The sequence below is a fragment of the Macaca nemestrina genome, chromosome 17 (genome assembly GCF_043159975.1).
Source record: "Macaca nemestrina isolate mMacNem1 chromosome 17, mMacNem.hap1, whole genome shotgun sequence".
Classification (NCBI taxonomy): Eukaryota; Metazoa; Chordata; class Mammalia; order Primates; family Cercopithecidae; genus Macaca; species Macaca nemestrina.
In genome coordinates, this window is record NC_092141.1 from 67701280 (window position 1) to 67721031 (window position 19752).

The following is a 19752-nucleotide window of genomic DNA, read 5'->3' on the forward strand; positions in this document are numbered from 1 at the left end:
TGCGCCTGTCTCCAAAAAAAAAAAATTTTGGCCAGGCGTGGTAGAGCACACCTGTAGTCCCAACTACTCCAGAGGCTGAGGCATGAGAATCACTTAACCCGGGAGGCAGAGATTACAATGAGCTGAGATCGCGTCACTGCACTCCAGCCTGGGCGACAGAGAGAGAGACTCTGTCTCAAAAAAAAAGGCTGGGCGCAATGGCTCAAAAAAAAAAAAAAACACTTGGGCAGGTGCGGTGGCGCGTGCATGTAATCCCAGCTGCTCAGAAGGCTGAGGCAGGAGAGTCACTTGAGCCTAGGTGTGTAAGTTCAACCAAAGCAAGACCCTGTCTCATACATACACACACAAAAGTGACTTGAGGGTTCCCAGACATCAAATTGTATGTGCAAGATTAAAATATGCTAGGCATGTAATTGTTAGAACTCAAAATTCAAACATAAAGACAAAAAAGAACCTTTAAGACAGTGGCTTTCAAACTTTTATAAGTCATGAAACCCTCCAAGAATCTGAAAAACACGCAGAAAATGCATATATTCACGTATGCACACATCCACATATACACAATTTGAAGACGTTCATAGGCAATGCCACCACCCAAACCCCAGCACCACCAGAAGTTCATAATGAACTACAAGATTTAAAAAGTCCTCTTTCATTAAGGCAGAAGCAAGCTAACTTATTTGGGAGTTAAGCTATTTCTTAAGATTTACTGACAACATCCAGGAATAAAGAGAAAAACTAAACGTATATATTTTTTAAAAGATATCACAACAATTTTAAGTCCCTTAAAAACAATGAAAAATAGACAATAACGTATCACCAAGACTCAATGAGACTAATTTTTCCCATCATTTTAGAAAGCTAGAGCTGCCCTTTAATTCTTACCTTACTAACATTGAGTGAAGCTAGGGGAGGAGGGGTTTCTGTTCGGTCATTAATTATTTCCACTTCTGAAACATACTGTAAGTTTATGAGCAAGATGTCTGCATGGTTGGGCTTTCCACTGGAAGAGGGACATTCTGGTGAGAAAAAAAAAGTTAAGGAAAAATAGGACAAGCAGAGGCATTGACACATCCCAAAAGGGGCATAGAAAACACAATTCACACAAGGCTTGTAAAAGGCAGGCCAGGAGCATGAAGGCCTTATAAGAATCACAGTTCTCCTCAGGAAATCTCTGCCTGTCACCTTCCTCCTGCCCAAATCCTTGGAAGCTTCCAAAGGAGTTCTGTCACCTTCTCTCTACTGGCTTTATGGGGAGGCATAACACAGATTTAATGCGTTTGTCTTAAACCTACGAGTCAGACAAAAGGGCTAGACCTTTCTGTTCTTCCTATAATACTCTGTATCTGCACAGTGTTCTTTTTACTCTTTCAGATGTGAGCTTTCCCATTTTGCAAAGGAGAAAACTACACACTGGAAAGGAAATTCACCCAAGGTGATCCAGCCAGTTAATCCATTCATTCATTCACACATTCATTCTCCAAACATTTAAGAGCCTACTGTATGTCAACTAAAAATTGAGTAATTCAGCCAGGCGCAATGGCTCACGCCTGTAATCCCAGCACTTTGGGAGGCTGAGGTAGGCGAATCACATGAGGTCAGGAGTTCAAGACCAGCCTGGCCAACATGGCGAAATCCCGTCATTACTAAAAAAAAGTTAGCCGGGTGTGGTGGCACATGCCTGTAATCCCGGCTACTCTGGAGCCTGAGGCAGGAGAATCACTTGAACACAGGAGCCAGAGGTTGCAGTGAGCTGAGATCATGCCACTGCACTCCAGCCTAGGTGACAGAGTGAGACTCCGTCCCCCCCAAAAAAAAAAAAAGAGTATTTCCTAGTTTCAAGACCCTTCCAACCAAACCACTAATGTAAAAGGTCTTATTTCTTCCAGGTGTAACCTCTCATTTTTTGAAAAAGCAACTATTGTTAGCACGGTGGCTCACGCCTGTAATACCAGTACTTTGGCAGGCCGAGGCGGGCGGATCACGAGGTCAGGACATCGAGACCATCCAGACTAACACAGTGAAACCCTGTCTCTACTAAAAATATAAAAAATTAGCTGGGCGTCGTGGCGGGTGCCTGTAGTCCCAGCTACTCAGGAGGCTGGGGCAGGAGAATGGCACGAACCTGGGAGGCGGAGTTTGCAGCAAGCCAAGATCGCACCACCCACCACTGCACCACTCCAGCCTGGGCAACAGAGCAAGACTCTGTCTCAAAAAAAAAAAAAAAAAGCAACTACTCTTACTATAATTAGTTTCAAAGGACATCTTCCTAAACTAGAAATCTACAAGCAGTGGTTAAATGAATTAAAATACTTGCCACTCAAAGGCAGCAGACTCAGTAGGAAACTTCATTTTGAAAGATGCCATGGCCGGGCACGGTGGCTCACGTCTGTAATCCCAGCAATCTGGGAGGTCAAGGCAGGCAGATCACCTGAGGTCAGCAGTCTGAGACCAGCCTGACTAACATGGAGAAACCCCGTCTCTACTAAAAAAAAAAAAATACAAAATCAGCCGGGTGTGGTGATGCATGCCTGTAATCCCAGCTACTAGGGAGTCTGAAGCAGGAGAATCGCTTGAACCTGGGAGGCGGAAGTTGCAGTGAGCCCAAATCAAGCCACTGCACTCCAGCCTGGGCAACAGGAGTGAAACTCCGTCTCAAACAAAAAAAAAAACAAAGCCGGGCGGTGTCTCAGGCCTGTAATTCCAGCACTTTGGGAGGCCGAGGCGGGCAGATCACGAGGTCAGGAGTTCGAGACCATCCTGCCCAACATGGTGATACTCCGTCTCTGTTAAAAAAAAAGATACAAAAATTAGCTGGGCGTGGTGGCGCGTGCCTATAATCCCAGCTACTCCGGAGGCTGAGGCAGGAGAATCGCTTGAACCAGGGAGTCGGAGGCTGCAGTGAGCCAAGATCACGTCACCGCACTCCAGCCTAGGAACAGAGCGAGACTCCATCTTAAAAAAAAAAAAAAAAGATACCATAAAAAATTACTCCTTCAAGATTCCAATAAACCCACCTGTAGCTCCCATAAAAGGGGAAGCTGTGGCACATTTATCCCAACAAGAAGCGTTTCGTTTCCAAGACTGAGTTTCCTGGAGTAATTCAGAAGTCATTCCCACCCCAAAGAAGCAGGCCACCTTTTCCAATCAATTTAACATTGCTGCTCTCAAAAGGGAGGCTGCTACTACTACGTAAAAGGACTCCATGTGCTGGACTGATCAAGGCAGCATGAGAACTTCACTCTTTCACCTGTAACTCACACATCCCCAACCCACATAAGCCCCGGCAAGCCCTCTCTGGAACAGGTTTCCAATGCAAACATCCCCCAAACAGCGATTTCCAAATGACCGAGAAGCCTAAAAGTCAGAACAGCCCCTCCACCACCACACATACACACGCATCAGCGAAACAAGCCACTATCCCCAGTTCAGATACAAACTCTGCCCTGCACTTACTCTCCCCCAAAACAGGCAAGGACCAATTTGGTCACCATCCCACCGCCCTTCCTTGGACGAAATCCCATCAGTGCACATGCCCTCCTAAATTCTATACCTTTGCCCTACCAGCAGTTCCTTACCCTAAACATCCCTCCCCATAATATTTCACCCGCCCCTCCTTTCCATCCGGGCTCCAATCCACCAGCCCCCTCCCAACACCACCCCCTCTCCTAATCACTGTGTCCCCTCTCATAACGTTCTTCCCGAAAAGCCATCCCCGTGTCAAGCCCTCCTCCACCCACTGATCCTCGGTAAAGCCCCAGCTCCCGCAAGGGGAGACAGGATCCCCAAAGCTGACCGAAGGGCCCGCGGGAGGGGGAGGGGAACTCAGGGCCATGCGCATGCGCCCCGGGCGCCGCGGTAGCCGGTCGCCCCTAGGCCCGGAGAGAGCCCCAGCCGCCGCCGTCGTCCCCCACCCCCCGACCACCGCACCTATACGCCGGCCCGGACTCGGGCTTCACGCAGGGAAGGATACTTAAAGCCAGCATTTTGGATTGGTAGTCGAAGGCTACCACCTCGCCCTGCAGCCGCTGCTCCTGGCACGTCCGGCACGACACCTGGCTCCCAACGCTGAAGTACTCGCCCGGAGGAGCCGCCATCTTGGGAGTGCAGCCGCGGCCGGCGGCGGCGGCGGCAGCAGCGGGCGAAAGCCGGGCCCCTAGTGAGCGCCGCGACGCGACGCGACGCACGGAGCGTGCTTGCGTCACACGCCGGGGCGTGGTCTGACGCTGGGTGGATAGGGAACCTAGGTGGACTAGGGAAGAAGAGGAAATAAAGGGGAATCTGAAAAATATTTGTGTAGCTGCGTCCGCTCGGTTAAATGCTTGTAGAGTCCATTTTAGAAGTTAAGGATAGGCCGGGCGCGGTGGCTCAAGCCTGTAATCCCAGCACTTTGGGAGGCCGAGACGGGCGGATCACGAGGTCAGGAGATCGAGACCATCCTGGGTAACACAGTGAAACCCCGTCTCTACTAAAAATACAAAAACTTAGCCGGGCGAGGTGGCAGGCGCCTGTAGTCCCAGCTACTCGGGAGGCTGAGGCAGGAGAATGGCGTGAACCCGGGAGGCGGAGCTTGCAGTGAGCTGAGATCCGGCCACTGCACTCCAGCCTGGGTGACAGAGCGAGACTCCGTCTCAAAAAAAAAAAAAAAAAAAAAGAAGTTAAGGATAAATGACCTACGTGGAATGAAAGGGGGAAAGAGGAGAGAGCTGCAGTCTCCATTATATGCACACCTTCCACACAAGAGTTTAATGAATGAATTTTATAAAATATATTAACCCCATTTTGCATATAAGGAATCAGAGCCTCAGAGGACTTAACAATACTTGGACAAGATGATTATAACGGCCGGGAGCGGTGGCTCACGCCTGTAATACCAGCACTTTGGAAGGCCGAGGCAGGTGGACCACCTGAGGTCAGGAGTTCGAGATCAGCCTGGCCAAGATGGTGAAACCCTGTCTCTACTAAAAATACAAAAATTAGCCGGGTATGGTGGCGCGTGCCTGTAATCCCAGCTACTAGGAGGACTGAGGCTGGAGGATCGCTCGAACGTGGGAGGCGGAGGTTGCACTGGGCCGAGATCGTGCCACTGCACTCCAGCCTGTGCAATAGAGCAAGACTCCGTCTCAAAAAAAAAAAAAAAAAAAAAAAGATGATTGTAACTAGAGAGTGATAGTGGAAAGAACATTGGCTGTGGAGTGAGATAAGCCGGAACCAGAATCCCAGGTCAACCTATTACTAAATCACCTGACCTTGAGTAAGCAAATTACCTGATCCTGTTTCTTCATAGGCATTTGTATTGTCACTTCTTGAGCATCTAACAGCCCTTTGAGGTAGGTATCAATGTCCTCCTTTTACAGAAACTAAGTTTTAGACTAAACTTGTCCACGGTTCCACAACTAGCAAAAACAGTCTACCTATTTACAAGGACAGTGCTATTTACTGCTATACTGTGTTAGATAATAATACCTACCTCATAGGAGGTTTAAATGCGATAACGTGTATATGCGCATGGCATGTACTAGGTCTTTAATAAATGGTAGTTCCCCTTTAGTCATCCATTATTCTTAGAAGTCAAGACACTTCCTCTTCTTCCTTTTTGCCCTCTCCCCCAGAAAGCCAGGCAAAAGGCAGGAATGAGGAGCAGCAGATAGTGACAAAGAGGAACTTGGAGGAGGGGTTTTGCACCCCTGCCCTTTAATGTCCATCTGATATACAAAACAGTCATTTTCTTAATCTTATGTAAAGGACTATGTGCATGTATTTTCAAGCCCTACCAATTGCTGTCGCTAATCCACCCACCCCCACTATAGAAATTTTGGATCCTCGCTTCATGTATGAGAAACAGGTTGACCTTTCTGTAGTCCAGAGGGAGGCAAAGGACCAGTCCTGGCGCAGCTTAACCTGAACAAAGTTCAAAAGTACTTCCTTGCCCTCCAAGAAACATAAACTTCCTGGTGTTGGAGGTATTGATACAATCATTGTAATAGGAATAAAAATTCTGCTCCTTCATAGTGTGCTTTTTCAGAGAACTTTTTTTGTTTTACTGTGTTTTGTTTTTGAGACAGAACCTCGCTCTGTCACGCAGACTGGAGTGCAGTGACGCTGTCTCGGCTCGCTGCAACCTGCACCTCCCAGGTTGAAGCGATTCTCCTGCCTCAGCTTCCTGAGTAGCTGGGTTTACAGGCGCAAGCCACCATGCCTGGCTAATTTTTGTACTTTTAGTAGAGATGGGGTTTCACCATGTTGGCCGGGCTGGTCTCAAATTCCTGGGCTCAAGCAATCGTCCTGCTTCGGCTGGCCTCTCAAAGTGCTGGGATTACAGGCATAAGCCATTATGGCCAGCCTCAGAATTTTCATGCCTCTCATCTTTGCCCTGTCCTCCATAACAAATCATACATAATCGCCATTCCAGTTTTCCACTTTTTATATGGAATCATGATTATAGGTTTTCATAAAAGACTTCTAGGAGCCATTAGGAAAGGCCTTCTTGGAGGAAGTGAAAAATACCTACTGAGACCTGAAGGATTAGCAAGGAAAAAGAGTGGCCATGTTCCAGGCAGAGGGAACTGCATGGGCCAGGACCCCTAGGATGAGAGAACTTAGTGTTTTCAAGAAATGTATAGCTCAGAAATATTACAAAGCAGAGTGTGGGAATAGGCTGGTGAAGGTTGAGGCTAGATCCAGAGCAAACTTTCAAAGACTCAGTAAACAATGTAGGCTTTCTCCTTGGGCAATTAAAAAACTTCCTGGTGGTGTCTGGGCACGGTGGCTCACACCTCTAATCCCAGCACTTTGGGAGGCCAAGGCGGGCAGATCACGAGGACCATTCTGGCTAACATGGTGAAACCCAGTCTCTACTAAAAATACTAAAGATTAGCCAGGTGTGGTGGCGGGTGCCTGTAGTCCCAGCTACTCAGGAGGCTGAGGCAAGAGAATGGCGTGAACCCGGGAGGCAGAGCTTGCAGTGAGCTGAGATCCGGCCACTGCACTCCAGCCTGGGTGACAGAGCAAGACTCCGTCTCAAAAACAACAACAACAACAACAACAACAACAAAAACAAAATAAACAACTTCCTGGTGTTGGAGGTATTGGTACAATCATTGTAACAGGAATAAAAATTCTGTTCACTACGAAGGCAATAAACTAAGATTTATATCCAGCTTCCCTCCCTTACCCTTTTTTTTTTTTTTTTTTTTTTTTTGACAGGGAGTTTTGCTCTTGTTGCCCAGGCTAGAATGCAATGGCAAAATCTCGGCTCGCCACAACCTCCACCTCCGGGCTCAAGCGATTCACTTCCCTCAGCCTCCTGAGTAGCCGGGATTACAGGCATGTGCTACCACACCCAGCTAATTTTGTGTTTTTAGTGGCGACAGGGTTTCTCCATGTTGGTCAGGCTGGTCTCCAACTCCCCACCTCAGGTGATCCACCCGCCCTGCCTGGCCTCCCAAAGTGCTGGGATTACAGGTGTGAGCCACCTCACCCAGCATCTTTTTTTTTTTTTTTTTTTTTTGAGACGGAGTCTTCCTCTGTCGCCCAGGGTGGAGTGCAGTAGTGCGGCCTCGGGTCACTGCAACCTCCGCCTCCCTGGGTCAAGCGATTCTCATGCCTCAGCCTCCCGAGTAGCTGGGACTACAGGCACCTGCCATCACGCCCGGCTAATTTTTTGTTTTGTTTTTTGAGACGGAGTCTTGCTCTGTTGCTGAAGCTGATGTGCAATGGCTCAATCTCAGCTCACTGCAACCTCTGCCTCCCGGGTTGAAGGGATTCTCCTGCCTCAGCCTCCCGAGTAGCTGGGATTACAGGCACTTGCCACCATGCCCAGCTAATTTTTTGTATTAGTAGAGACGAGGTTTCACCATGTTGACCAGGCTGGTCTGGAACTCCTGAACCTGTAATCTGCCTGCCTTGGCCTCCCAAAGTGGTGGGATTATAGGCGTGAGCCACTGTGCCCGGCTTAATTTTTGTATTTTTAGTAGAGGCGGGATTTCACCATGTTGACCCACCTGGTCTGGAACGCCTGACCTCAAGTGATCTGCCTGCCTCCGCCTCCCAAAGTGTTGGGATTACAGGTGTGAGCCACCGCACCTGGCCCCCTACACTTTTCTAATTAGTGAAATTAATCTCTTTCGGAGAACACAGATTTACATTATCATTTTAATCTACCTATTAGAAAACTTTTAAAGAACTGGGCACTGTGGCTCACGCCTGTAATCCCAACACTTTGGGAGGCTGAGGTGGTTGGATCACCTAAGGTTAGGAGTTTGAGGCCAGCCTGGCCAACATGGTGAAACCCCATCTTTACTAAAAATACAAAAATTAGCCAGACGTGGTGGTGCATGCCTGTAATCCCAGCTACTGTAGGGCAGAGGCAGGAGAATTGCTTGAATTTGGGAGGCGGAGGTTGCAGTGAGCCGAGATTTTGCCAATGCACTGCAGCCTGGGCAACAAAGTGAGACTCCGTCTCAAAAAAAAAAAAAAAAAAAAATTAGCCGGGCGTAGTAGTGCGGGCCTGTAATCCAGCATAGAAGACAAGAACAAAGATCCCTCTCAAAAAGAAAAAAAAAAACTTTCCTTTTTTTTGTTTTTTTTTTTTGAGATGGAGTCTCGCCCTGTCCCTGTCGCCCAGGCTAGAGTGCAGTGGTGCCATCTTGGCTCACCGAAACCGCCGCCTCCCGGGTTCAAGCGATTCTCCTGCTTCAGCCTCCCTAGTAGCTAGGACTACAGGTGCATGCCACCACGCCCAGATAATTTTTGTATTTTTAGTAGAGATGGGGTTTCACTATGTTGGCCAGGCTGGTCTGGAACTCCTGACCTCGTGATCTGACCGCCTCGGCTTCCCAAAGTGCTGGGATTACAGTTGTGAGCCACCGCGCCTGGCAAAAAACAAAAAACAAAACCAAAAAAAAAAACTTTTCAAGAACAAAGTTGATCGAGGTAGGAAGAAACTAAGGAGACACTGTTCAACAGTCTTCTAGGCAGGACCTCGCCTAGAATAGCTGAGATTTCTATTTTCTATGTGTGTTCTTCCAGATGACTGTTTCAAACTCTGTCGCGGGTGTGTGCCAATCCTCTTCCCATACCAACACTGTTACTATCTCTTGGTTTCATCTGCCTAAGCAGGGTTTTGGATGGCAGGAAGATGGGGGTGGGGGAAGCAAGGGAAGAACTGGGAGGAAGTGTGACTTTGCGCTATATGTGAGAATTCGCCTTTTTAGGGAAGACCCCTCAAAATCAAGAGACTTATCTGTCAGCCTCCAAATTAATAGCGGGCGATTTAGAAAGGAAGAGTCTTGAGGTAGGCGAGTATGGGGTGAACTGATTAGGTGTGTATCCAAATTTAGGATCCCGCTTCAGCTCCCAGGAGGAGGGGCTGTCTGCAGCCTTTTCTCCAGAGGATCTCAGATTTTTTTTTTTTTTTTTTGATTTTTTTTTTTTTTGGTGGGTATTGGTACTGGAGAAGAGGGGTCCGGTCGGGAAAGAATCCTGGCCCTGGAGATTACATATCTGCCTTCGCATCAGCAGAGCAGGGACGCTGGGAGCGCGGGCAGCCCGCCGGCTAGTCCGTCCCCTGACCCGGAACCGCACCGGTGCCGCCGCTAGCCGGCTGCCCACGTGCCGGCAACAGCGGCCACGTGGGGCCCTGAGGAAACGCCTTTACAAAGGTTTGTCCCCTACGCTGCCCAGTAGGAAGGAAAACTGGAGGAGAGCGCAGGAGGAAACAGTACCGGCTGGAGGCCGGTCTTGCAGGAGCCGGGGACTGCTGGGGGCGGGTCCGGGGGCGGGGCTTGGTGATGACCGCTGGCGGGGCGGGGCCTCGGACTCAGAGGGGTGGGCTTTAGAGAGCCGCGGGCCGACGCTGCTTCGGTGTCTGGACATTTTGGCTTCCGTCCTGGAGCAAGCCCTGGCCTCGTCGGTAGCTGGGCCGCCATGGAGTCCACGCTGGGCGCGGGCATCGTGATAGCCGAGGCGCTACAGAACCAGCTAGCCTGGCTGGAGAACGTGTGGCTCTGGGTCACCTTTCTGGGCGATCCCAAGATCCTCTTTCTGTTCTACTTCCCCGCGGCCTACTACGCGTCCCGCCGTGTGGGCATCGCGGTGCTCTGGATCAGCCTCATCACCGAGTGGCTCAACCTCATCTTCAAGTGGTGAGACAGAGAAGCCCTCCGGCATCCTGGTCCCCACCCCTGAGGGCCCTGAGTCATGTGTAAGCCCTGGTCTCTCTCAGCAACTGTCTCAAGGGCCTTCCCACCCCCTACTCTGTAGTCTCTGATTTTTTTTCCCTTTGAGCATCTTTGTGCCGCTTGGACTCAAACCTCAGAGTCTACCCATCCTTCTCATTAGACCAGTGTTCTTCAAACTGGTCTGATCAAAAAATCACCTGAGAGGCGTGCCTAAAATGTAAATATCCCGTCCTCATCTCACACTTTCTGATTTAGAAACTCCAAAGGGTTGGGAATTTATTTTTTGTTTGTTTGTTTTTTGGGAATTCATATTTTAACAGATATCTATGGTGATTTAAGTAGTGGAGAGCCCTACCTCTCAACTCACTTTTTCATTCATCTATTCACTCATTTGCTATAATTTTTAAGAAGCATGCTTTGTGCTGGGCATCACAGTAGCTGCTACGGACAGACAGCTTGCAGGTTAAGGTGTGGTCCCTGGACCATGCCCAACGGCACAGGCAGCACCTGAAAACTGACTAGAAATGCAGACTCTCAGTCCCAGGGCCAGAATGACAGAATCAAAATCTGCATTTTAACAAGGTTCCCAGGTGATTCCCTGTGCGTGTGCAGTAAAGTCTGGGCTAAAGCACTGCTTTCCAGGGAACACTTTCCCTTCCTTCTCTTTCATTCACTAGTAGACTCTTCACACTGAGACTTAGAAGCTAGGGATCCCAGGAACGTGGGTGGAGGCCCTGTGACCCTTGGGGCTGGGCATGCAGCCACACCTCCCTTCACCTCAACCTCTGTTGCCAGATCCTCAGCCTGGGGGAAGAAAGGGAGGCTCATAGGAGGTATTTCAATGAGCTCGAATGACTTGCTGAAAAACAACATAGAGTTCCCCTCCCTTCCACTCTTTTCCACAAGGGCCTCATCCTTATGTAAAGGGAACCACAGTGGTCTATTCACTTCTTTCTTGCCTAATTGCCCTTTGCTTTGTGCTCTCTTCTCCCTCAAAGTCTGTATAAGCCTCCCCCTCTAGTTCTTGTCCCCCAAAGATCACAATCTCCCTCAGACACTATTAATGTCCCCCAAGTGGCAAAGTCCCTATTCATTTTCTTTTTCTTTTTTTTTTTTTGAGACGGAGTCTCGCTCTGTTGCCCAGGCTGGAGTGCAGTGGCCGGATCTCAGCTCACTGCAAGCTCCGCCTCCCGGGTTTACACCATTCTCCTGCCTCAGCCTCCCGAGTAGCTGGGACTACAGGCGCCTGCCACCTCGCCCGGCTAGTTTTTTGTAATTTTTAGTAGAGACGGGGTTTCACCATGTTAGCCAGGATGGTCTCGATCTCCTGACCTCGTGATCCGCCTGTCTCGGCCTCCCAAAGTGCTGGGATTACAGGCTTGAGCCACCGCGCCCGGCCTCTTTTTCTTTTTTTCAAGACAGAGTTTCGCTCTTGTCACCCAGGTTGGAGTGCAATGGCGTGATCTTGTCTTACTGCAACCTCCACCTCCTGGGTTCAAGCCATTTTCCTACCTCAGCCTCCCAAGTAGCTGGGATTACAGGTGTGTGCCACCACACTCAGCTAATTTTTGTATTTTTAGTAGAGAAGCGGTTTCGCCTTGTTGGCGAGGCTGGTCTCAAACTCCTGACCTCTGGTGATCCACCCGCTTCAGCCTCCCAAAGTGCTGAGATTATAGGTGTGAGCAACCCGGCATTCTTTTTTTTTTTTTTTTTTCTTTTTGAGATGGAGGCTTGCTCTGTTGCCCAGGCTGGAGTGCGATGGCACCATCTTGGCTCCCTGCAACCTCTGTCTCCCAGGTTCAAGAGATTCTTCTGCCTCAGTCTCCCATGTAGCTGGGATTATAGGCGCCCACCACCACACCCAGCTAATATTTGTATTTTTAGTAGAGAAAGGGTTTCGCCATGTTGGCCAGGCTGGTCTCGAACTCCTGGCCTCAAGTGATCCGCCCTCCTCTGCCTCCCAAAGTGCTGGGATTACAGGCATGAACCACCGCGCCTGGCACCCCCATTCATTTTCTGTGTGAGCACTTGATGTATACTAGGCTCAGTTTTCAGAGGGGAGAGGCAAGTGCCTTCTGTGTTTCCCTCCCCAGCATGTGGTTTCCTGCCAGCATCTCTTTTGCTATCCCATCTTTTGTCTTTCTGGCCACAGCAGCCTCTTCATTGTGTGGTTCCCAGGGCCCAGCCAAGCACTTACTAGACCAGGGGATTTTGACATATTTTTGTCCTCCTTATTCTTTCTCAGCCTTCTCTGTCCATTTCCCACTCCCATTTTCAGACCTGAGAGGCTCACCTAAATAATTTAGGTGTGGATAATTCAGGCTGTAACTGGGGACATGGAGGCAGGGGTAGCAGGAGGGTTAGTGAGGGCCTGTGGGAGAGAGCTGGGTCCTGGGTTCCCTGTGGATGATAAGAGCTGGCCCTGCAGTGAGAGGGGGTGGAGTGGGACAACTGAGTATCTCAGAGCACACACACATGCTTACCACAATCTCTTGCCTCTGTATCAGTTTTATTTTTTATTTTATTTATTTTTTCTTTTTTTGAGACAGGATCTCACTCCATCACCAGGCTGGAGTATAATGGCACAATCACAGCTCACTGCAGCCTCAACCTCCTCAGCTCAAGTGATCCTTTCCACTTCAGCCTCTGGAGTAGCAGGGGCTATAGGCGTACCCCAAGATGCCTGGCTAATTTTTGTATTTTTTGTAGAGATGGGGTTTTGTCATGTTGCCCAGGCTGTTCTCGAACTCCTGGGCTCAAGCAATCTGCCCGCCCAGCCTCCCAAGTAGCTGGGACTATAGGTGTGCACCACCACTTCCAGCTAATTTTTTGTTTTTGTTGAATCTGGGTCTTGCTATGTTGCCCAGGCTGGTCATGAACTCCTGGCTTCAAGTGATCCTCCAGCTAAGGCCTCCCAAAGTACTGGGATTACAGTCATGAGCCACTGCACCTGACCCCAGGCTAGTTTTTAAAAATAGTGTTTCCACAGGCTCTGAGGGTTAGGAAAAAAAAGAAATAGTGTGCTTTCTTTCTCCCGTTCTAAGGTAGAAAACCACGGCAAGGTATCCATGGATACCTTAAGAGCAATGGACAGAATCGTAGTCCCTTTTTGACTTCACCCCTCAGGCCCTCCAGAGTACTCTGTGTCCTGCCCACCTTGTGCCCCCCTGGCTGTGTGTGCATGTGGAAAGTCATCTTGCATCTGTTCTCTTCCAGGTTTCTTTTTGGAGACAGGCCCTTTTGGTGGGTCCATGAGTCTGGGTACTACAGCCAGGCTCCAGCCCAGGTTCACCAGTTCCCCTCTTCTTGTGAGACTGGTCCAGGTGGGAAGCCTCAAACATTCTCCCTTTCCCAATGTTGTTAGGGTTCAGGTGAACATTTCAGGGTACTTTTCAGCCTGGGTGGCCCAACCAAAGGTCCAGCCTCTCAATTACTGGCCCAGGGAACAAAGGAACCCCAGGGAGACCAAGCTGAGTTATGGGAGGAGGGCACCCATGCTATGTACCAGCTGCCCACTTTGTGTAGAGTACAGCCAAGAGACGCATACCAGGACAGAAACCTGAGTGCAGTGACCTCAGGTGGCAGTAAAAAGGCCTCAGAACAGAGCCAGTTATGGATCAGTGGTGGGGAAAAGCTCTCTTCTCAGCCAGGAGAGACAGCTGTATTATTGAGGCATCACCAGAGGCCCCTGGGTCCTGCCTCCATCTTCTCACCACAAGCTTCTGGATTCACTGGCAGGCAGCCCTTCTGGACACTGCATGATCACAGGAGCAGCCCTCTGGCCCATAATGACGGCCCTGTCTTCGCAGGTGGCCACTCGGGCCCGCAGGTATGCCCTTGGCATTGCCCACCATTGGGAGCAGGGGTGATGGCACCCTGTACCTAAAAGACCCAGCAGCATGCAGTCTGGGAGCTGGAGTTTTGGGGACCCTAGGTTGTGTGGTTCAACCATGGGGTACCTGGGTGCTGCAGGCTAAGCTGTGTATGGACACGCTCTGAGCTCCTTGCCTCTCTTCTTTCTAGCCGCTGGGTAAGGGTGATGCCTAGCCTAGCTTATTGCACCTTCCTTTTGGCGGTTGGCTTGTCGCGAATCTTCATCTTAGCACATTTCCCTCACCAGGTGCTGGCTGGCCTAATAACTGGTGAGCAACTGGGGCAATGGGGTGGACTGAGAGGATGCCTTTGGCAGTGGGAGGTTCAGTCTAGGATCTTCCCATCGCTCCCAGCTTCTGTAGAGCCCAGCCAAGAGGCCCCCCGTTATATCTCAGTTTGTTCCCTTGCCAAGCTGCACTGCAGCTGGGGGTGGGTGTGGGGAGGGTCATATCCCCAAACTCCCTGAAGCTGCCGTCACTCCACTCTCCTAGGCGCTGTCCTGGGCTGGCTGATGACTCCCCGGGTGCCTGTGGAGCGGGAGCTAAGCTTCTATGGGTTGACCGCACTGGCCCTCATGCTAGGCACCAGCCTCATCTATTGGACCCTCTTTACGCTGGGCCTGGATCTTTCTTGGTAAGTCTCGCTTTGAAGCCTGGGCAGGCTGGGCCCTGTCCTATCTCGCCTGCACCTAGCCTGGTGTGTCTCTGGTTCATTATAGCTAAAAAAGGACACATTACCTATTCCCATAGACCCTCACAAGCACAAAGCAGAACATGGGAGTGGGCCCCAAGGGCAGAAGGCGAAGAGCCAGTGGCCTTCTACGTTCCAGCCTCTCCTGGCAAGGACTCTTCTTCCCCACAGGTCCATCAGCCTAGCCTTCAAGTGGTGTGAGCGGCCTGAGTGGATACACATGGATAGCCGGCCCTTTGCCTCCCTGAGCCGTGACTCAGGAGCTGCCCTGGGCCTGGGCATTGCCTTGCACTCTCCCTGCTATGCCCAGGTGCGTCGGGCACAGCTGGGAAATGGCCAGAAGATAGCCTGCCTTGTGCTGGCCATGGGGCTGCTGGGCCCCCTTGACTGGCTGGGCCACCCCCCTCAGATCAGCCTCTTCTACATCTTCAATTTCCTCAAGTATACCCTCTGGCCATGCCTAGTCCTGGCCCTTGTGCCCTGGGCAGTGCACATGTTCAGTGCTCAGGAAGCACCGCCCATCCACTCTTCCTGACTTCTTGTGTGCCTCCTTTCCTTTCCCTCCCACAAAGCCAATGCTTTGTGACCACCACACTCCAGGAGGCAGCCCCATCACCTTCCAGCCCCTAAGTAGGCCCTCCCCTCCCTAAATCTGCTTCCCCACCACCTGGTCTTAGTCCCAAAGATGGGCCTTCTCTCTCCCAGAGAAGCTGGTCCTCCCTCTGCCTTTCCTCTCAAGCCCCCAAAGAGCAAAGGCAACAGCAAGACCAGCGGGTTCCTGCAACACTGTGAGGGGCAGCCAGGGCGGCCCCAATAAAGCCCTTGAATACTTCGAGATTCCTTTCTTGCCTATGCGCACATCTCCACGGGCCTTGCCTGTGTGTGCACAAGCGGAACCCTTGCCAGGCTGCTCCAGTGGTCTCTGTGCCACCTCCAGCCCTGTTTCCAGGGGCAGACAGGCAGGAAAGGAGAGGGCTGTAAACTCAGGTGAGACCTCTCAGCCCTAGGTCCATCCCCTGCCTCATCACTGGCTAGGCCACATGAGAGGTCCCATGAGATGCTGTGACTATATTCAGTGTAACCCTGTCTTTCACCTACAGGTCAGATCTTGCGCCCCAACCTCCAGTTTCCTAAATTGGCTTCTAGTCCAGGGACTGGAGAAAATAGTGTTTTTGGCTAGGAAGGAGGATGAGAACCTCTATTCCATTTGGGAGCCCAGAGAATAGACACACTGGCCCCAGAAGGCACTGCCAGAAACAAGTTTATTTACACAAGGACACACAGTGTAACGGGTTACAAAAAACTGAAATCCATATCCAGGGAGACAAAGCAAGGAGTGGGTTTACATGAGAACCAGACCAGCCACAGGGAGAGAGTGTGTAAGGGGCTGGGAGCCTGGGGCTCAGCACAGAGAGGCCTAGTACACTGGACCTAGCCCCATCCTCATCCCCCAGGAGGATCTAAAACAAACACACAAGCACACAATGAACTGATGGTGCTGGGGCTCCTGCCCCTCCCCTGGCTCCCTCAATCCTGCTTAGGCCCCCAATAGGATAATAAATATGTAAACAGATTGGTGGGGCCCTGGGGATAGAAGGAGAGAAAGTATATGTGGTACTGGGGAGAAGAAGGAAGGAAGAGTCAGCCCCCTAGGAGCCACTTCCCATCTTTGGTTTCCTACAGGCTGGATGGCATTCCCTGGAAGCCTTATAGGCCCACAGCTGCTGGCAGGGCTCCTGGGAAAGAGAAGGGACAGCACCCAGCCCCCTCCTGGTCTTAGCTCCCTTGGGCTGGTGGTCAGCAAAGGGAGCCCAGGAGGTATGGAAGCTCCAGCTGAGAGCTGACTCCTGGATCCCTGGGTTCTGGCCTTACGCCTTCTAGAACCTCCATTCTCACCATCCCCAGGCTCCAAAGCAAAAAGGCCCCAGGAGGGAGGTGAGCCCCTGCCCCTTCTCCCCGCAGCATGCTGGATGGCTGGGGAAATCTGGTCCTGACAGCAGAGGGGCTCTCACCAGCCTGGAGCCCCCCTGCAGGGACCACCTTCTCCCCCTGCCCAGGCTGTGCCAGCAGAGGGGCAGGGAGGCCATCCGAGTAAGGTGGAGAGCAGACCTGGTTCTGCGGCTCCTCCTGGCCTCTGAGAACCCAGGAAACCAGTCCTCTCCTTCCCCACACACTTTCACCCTCTCAGCCCCGGGGAGGGGGAAGCAGGCTGTGAGGAGTGTGAGGCAAGACAGCCCTCCTCACAGACCGCAGGCCACGGCTTGGGCACCAGCCTCCCATCAGTGCTGAGACCAAGAGGAAGGAGGGAGAGAGAGGTCTGTGCAGAGATGGTGAGGACGAAAGGGGAAAGGGTGGAGAATCACAGGGTGGGTGCCCACCTCCCCTCCACTCTGCATCTTAGACAGCAGTGGATCCTCCAGATCCTCCCCTGAGGCTGGAGAAGGGAGGAGGGTGAAATTAAGGCATTTCCCCCCAAGTCAGATGAAACCAAGGCACCGACTTCCTATTCCCTCCTCACTCAGGGGGGCCCCAGAACTGGAGAGTACTGTCTGGGCCCCCGTGCCCAGCTTGAGCTGACCGAGGCTCCAAGGGGGAAAAGGACAGAATGCAGGAAAATGGGTGGAGGGACACGTGAGACAGGGCTGGGAAGACACCCCACCCCCTGCAGAGGGCGCAGGCTTCTAGAGCTGAGGTGGAGGCCACAGGGCTGGGGGCCTGAGGCAGCGTAGAGGAGCAGGAGGGGCAAGGCTGAGAGACCCACACGGCACACCTTGTTGAATGTGTGACTTTTTGTTTTTAATAGAAAAAATAAACAAAATCACAATGGTGAAGCCCAGAGGGATGGGGGCCGGGGTGTCACAGGGCAGGCTCCTGCTCCATGGGCTCCTCTGCCGGCCTGTGGGGCAAGCACAGGGGAGGATATTGAGTGGGGCGCACCAGCAGGGGCAAGGGCAGAGAGGTGGTAGGGGTTGCTGCTTACCTGGGGCTGTGTTCCCGGGCTGCTGCAGCCTGGGCCTGCTCAGCCCCCACCGACAGCAAGGCCATGGCGCTCACAGTCTCGGCCTCCTCGGTCTCACCTGCCTGGGCCTCCCGCAGGGAACGGCCCAGACCAGCGGCAAACTTCTGCACACAGCTCCAGTGTTTGCCTGTGGACGAGAGACAGGCAAGGGGTCAGGGAGGGCAGAGGACACCCACATGAACAGCCCCAGTCCTGGTGCTCCCACAAGCTCCGTGCCCCCTTGGCAGCCTGAGCCCCTCTACGTGTCCCCACGCACTCTGGATCTCGATGACTTTCTCTAGCGTGGCCACTGCGTTGATGTTGGGCTTTTGCTGCAAGACTGCCTCGTCCAAGGGCTGCAGCTGGCAGGTGAAAGAAGAGAAGGTTTAGGGTGGGGAGTAGGGTTGCCATGCATACCCCTCTAACTGCCCCACTTAGCCCCAGATATCCCTCACGACAGGGGCAAACATGGCCTTTTTGGACAAACCCATACTCAGAAAGCCTTCCCTGGCCATTAGCTATTCCTTAGGACCAAGGAAAAGCTTCCTAAGGGGCTACCAGTGCTGGCTGACCCCTTGCTGGCCCCTCAGCCCTCTGGCCTGCCACCTCCCAGCTCCTTCCCACCCCTTACCTCTACACTGAGCAGAGCCGAAACACAAGCCTCAGAGGCATCACAGATGGCGGTCAAGTCATGGCCTCCCTCCAGGGCCAGCACCACCCGGCCCCCTGCCAGGGTCATCAGCTGCCTGGTCAAGTGGCCAAAACCTTTGGGGATGGGTGAAGGGAGGAAGAAGAAATGGCGAAAGGTAATCAATTCAAGAGCCAGTAAGAGAAGGAGACAAAAAAGGCCGGGTGCGGTGGCTCACGCCTGTAATCCTAGCACTTTGGGAGGCCAAGGCGGGCAGATCACAAGGTCAGGAGTTCGAGACCAGCCTGACCAACATGGTGAAACCCTGTTCTCTACTAAAAATACAATAATTAGCCAGGCATGGTGGCATGTGCCTGTAATCCCAGCTACTCAAGAGGCTGAGGCTGTGAACCCGGGAGGCAAAGGTTGCGGTGAGCTGAGATTATGCCATTGCACTCCAGCCTGGGCGACAGAGTGAGACTCCGCCTCAAAAAAAAAAAAAAAAAAAGAGAAAAAGAAACACAAGAGGTGGGACAAATAACACAAAATATGATGGGAGATATAAACTCAAATATATCTATAATAAAATACAGCATCAATGGACTAAATGCCCTATCACAGTCAAAACATTAACAGATTGGCTAAAGACTCCAATGACAAGGAGCATCACTGAAACACCAGGGACCAACAAGCCCATCTCTACAGCTCCAGCAGGATACATCCTCTATCCTCTGCTACCCCACCTCCACTTCCTGTCCCCTTAAGGCCAGGGTTGGCAGAAGACAAGTTGGGGGAGTTACCAAGATAATTCCAAGTCTAGGCTCTGCCCCCTGCTTTCCCCGTCCCCTGCAATATCAGTCTGTTTCCTGCCCCATGCCCCACTGGACTCCATATCCTCACTGTTTCACTTCCTCCCTCAATCCCCCAGCAGGCTTACATCTGGCGGTGACAGAGTAGCCACCCAGAGGAGACAGATGTCCTTCAACAGCATCAAACCCAGCAGAGACTAGGACCACGTCAGGTGAGAACTCGTGGGCAATGGGCATCACCACTGTCCTGCAAAGGGATGGCCCAAGCTGAGCCCAGCAGATGGCCAGGCCAGGCCTCGCCCCACTGTTGTCCTCCCAGAGACAACCCCCTCCACCCACACTAAACTGAGTGCCTTCTGCCCCTCTCACTGCAGGGCCCAGAGGGGCTCCCCTTGACTCCTATGGCCCTTTTCAGTCCCTACCTGAAGGCTGTAAGGTACTCCACGTCTCCAATGGGGGGGTCCACGCCTCCTGTCCATGCCACGTTCACATTGTACCCCACACCTGGCCCTCCACCAACCTGGAACCAGAGTCGGGGAGACGGCTATTCTCACTGCCTGGGGATAACAAACA

General features: G+C 51.7%; 3 protein-coding genes across 14 annotated transcripts in view; 1 reads left to right on the forward strand and 2 right to left on the reverse strand.

Annotated features, from left to right (window-relative positions):
* Positions 1-4244, reverse strand: part of LOC105469326 (LSM12 homolog) — a 37811-nt gene extending 33567 nt beyond the window's left edge. The window contains exons 1-2 of the mRNA XM_011720250.2: positions 3974-4244; positions 886-1019 (exon numbers count right to left, since the gene is read on the reverse strand). Of these exons, the coding sequence (XP_011718552.1) occupies positions 886-1019; positions 3974-4097 (258 nt within the window). The 5' untranslated portion in view covers positions 4098-4244. The remainder of the gene's footprint in view (positions 1-885; positions 1020-3973) is intronic.
* Positions 4245-9682: 5438 nt separating this feature from the next.
* Positions 9683-15576, forward strand: LOC105469320 (glucose-6-phosphatase catalytic subunit 3). 2 transcript variants are annotated; one of them, XM_011720236.2, is made up of 6 exons: positions 9683-10145; positions 13398-13504; positions 13920-14010; positions 14205-14323; positions 14546-14687; positions 14916-15576. In XM_011720236.2, exons 1-6 carry the CDS (start codon positions 9928-9930, stop codon positions 15277-15279), a joined length of 1041 nt encoding a protein of 346 aa, XP_011718538.1. In that variant the 5' UTR covers positions 9683-9927; the 3' UTR covers positions 15280-15576. The 2 variants fall into 2 exon arrangements, with proteins under 2 accessions (XP_011718538.1, XP_024644669.1); XM_024788901.2 differs by lacking the exon at positions 14205-14323 and having other exon boundaries at positions 9803-10145.
* Positions 15577-15987: 411 nt separating this feature from the next.
* LOC105469256 (histone deacetylase 5) overlaps positions 15988-19752 on the reverse strand; it is a 48921-nt gene continuing 45156 nt past the window's right edge. For all 11 annotated transcript variants that reach the window (XM_011720148.2, XM_011720133.2, XM_011720155.2 and 8 more), the window contains 6 exons: positions 19602-19699; positions 19308-19426; positions 18374-18507; positions 18020-18104; positions 17725-17890; positions 15988-17640 (listed from right to left, as the gene is read on the reverse strand). In XM_011720148.2, the coding sequence (XP_011718450.1) occupies positions 17601-17640; positions 17725-17890; positions 18020-18104; positions 18374-18507; positions 19308-19426; positions 19602-19699 (642 nt within the window). In that variant the 3' untranslated portion in view covers positions 15988-17600. The remainder of the gene's footprint in view (positions 17641-17724; positions 17891-18019; positions 18105-18373; positions 18508-19307; positions 19427-19601; positions 19700-19752) is intronic.

Bases quoted from the DNA above. Each gene is read 5' to 3' on its own strand.
- LOC105469320 (XM_011720236.2), top strand. From the start codon at position 9,928: ATGGAGTCCACGCTGGGCGCGGGCATCGTGATAGCCGAGGCGCTACAG. The intron at 10,146-13,397 runs GTGAGACAGAGA...GTTCTCTTCCAG, and splicing joins CTCAACCTCATCTTCAAGTG to GTTTCTTTTTGGAGACAGGC. The intron at 14,011-14,204 runs GTATGCCCTTGG...TCTTCTTTCTAG, and splicing joins GTGGCCACTCGGGCCCGCAG to CCGCTGGGTAAGGGTGATGC.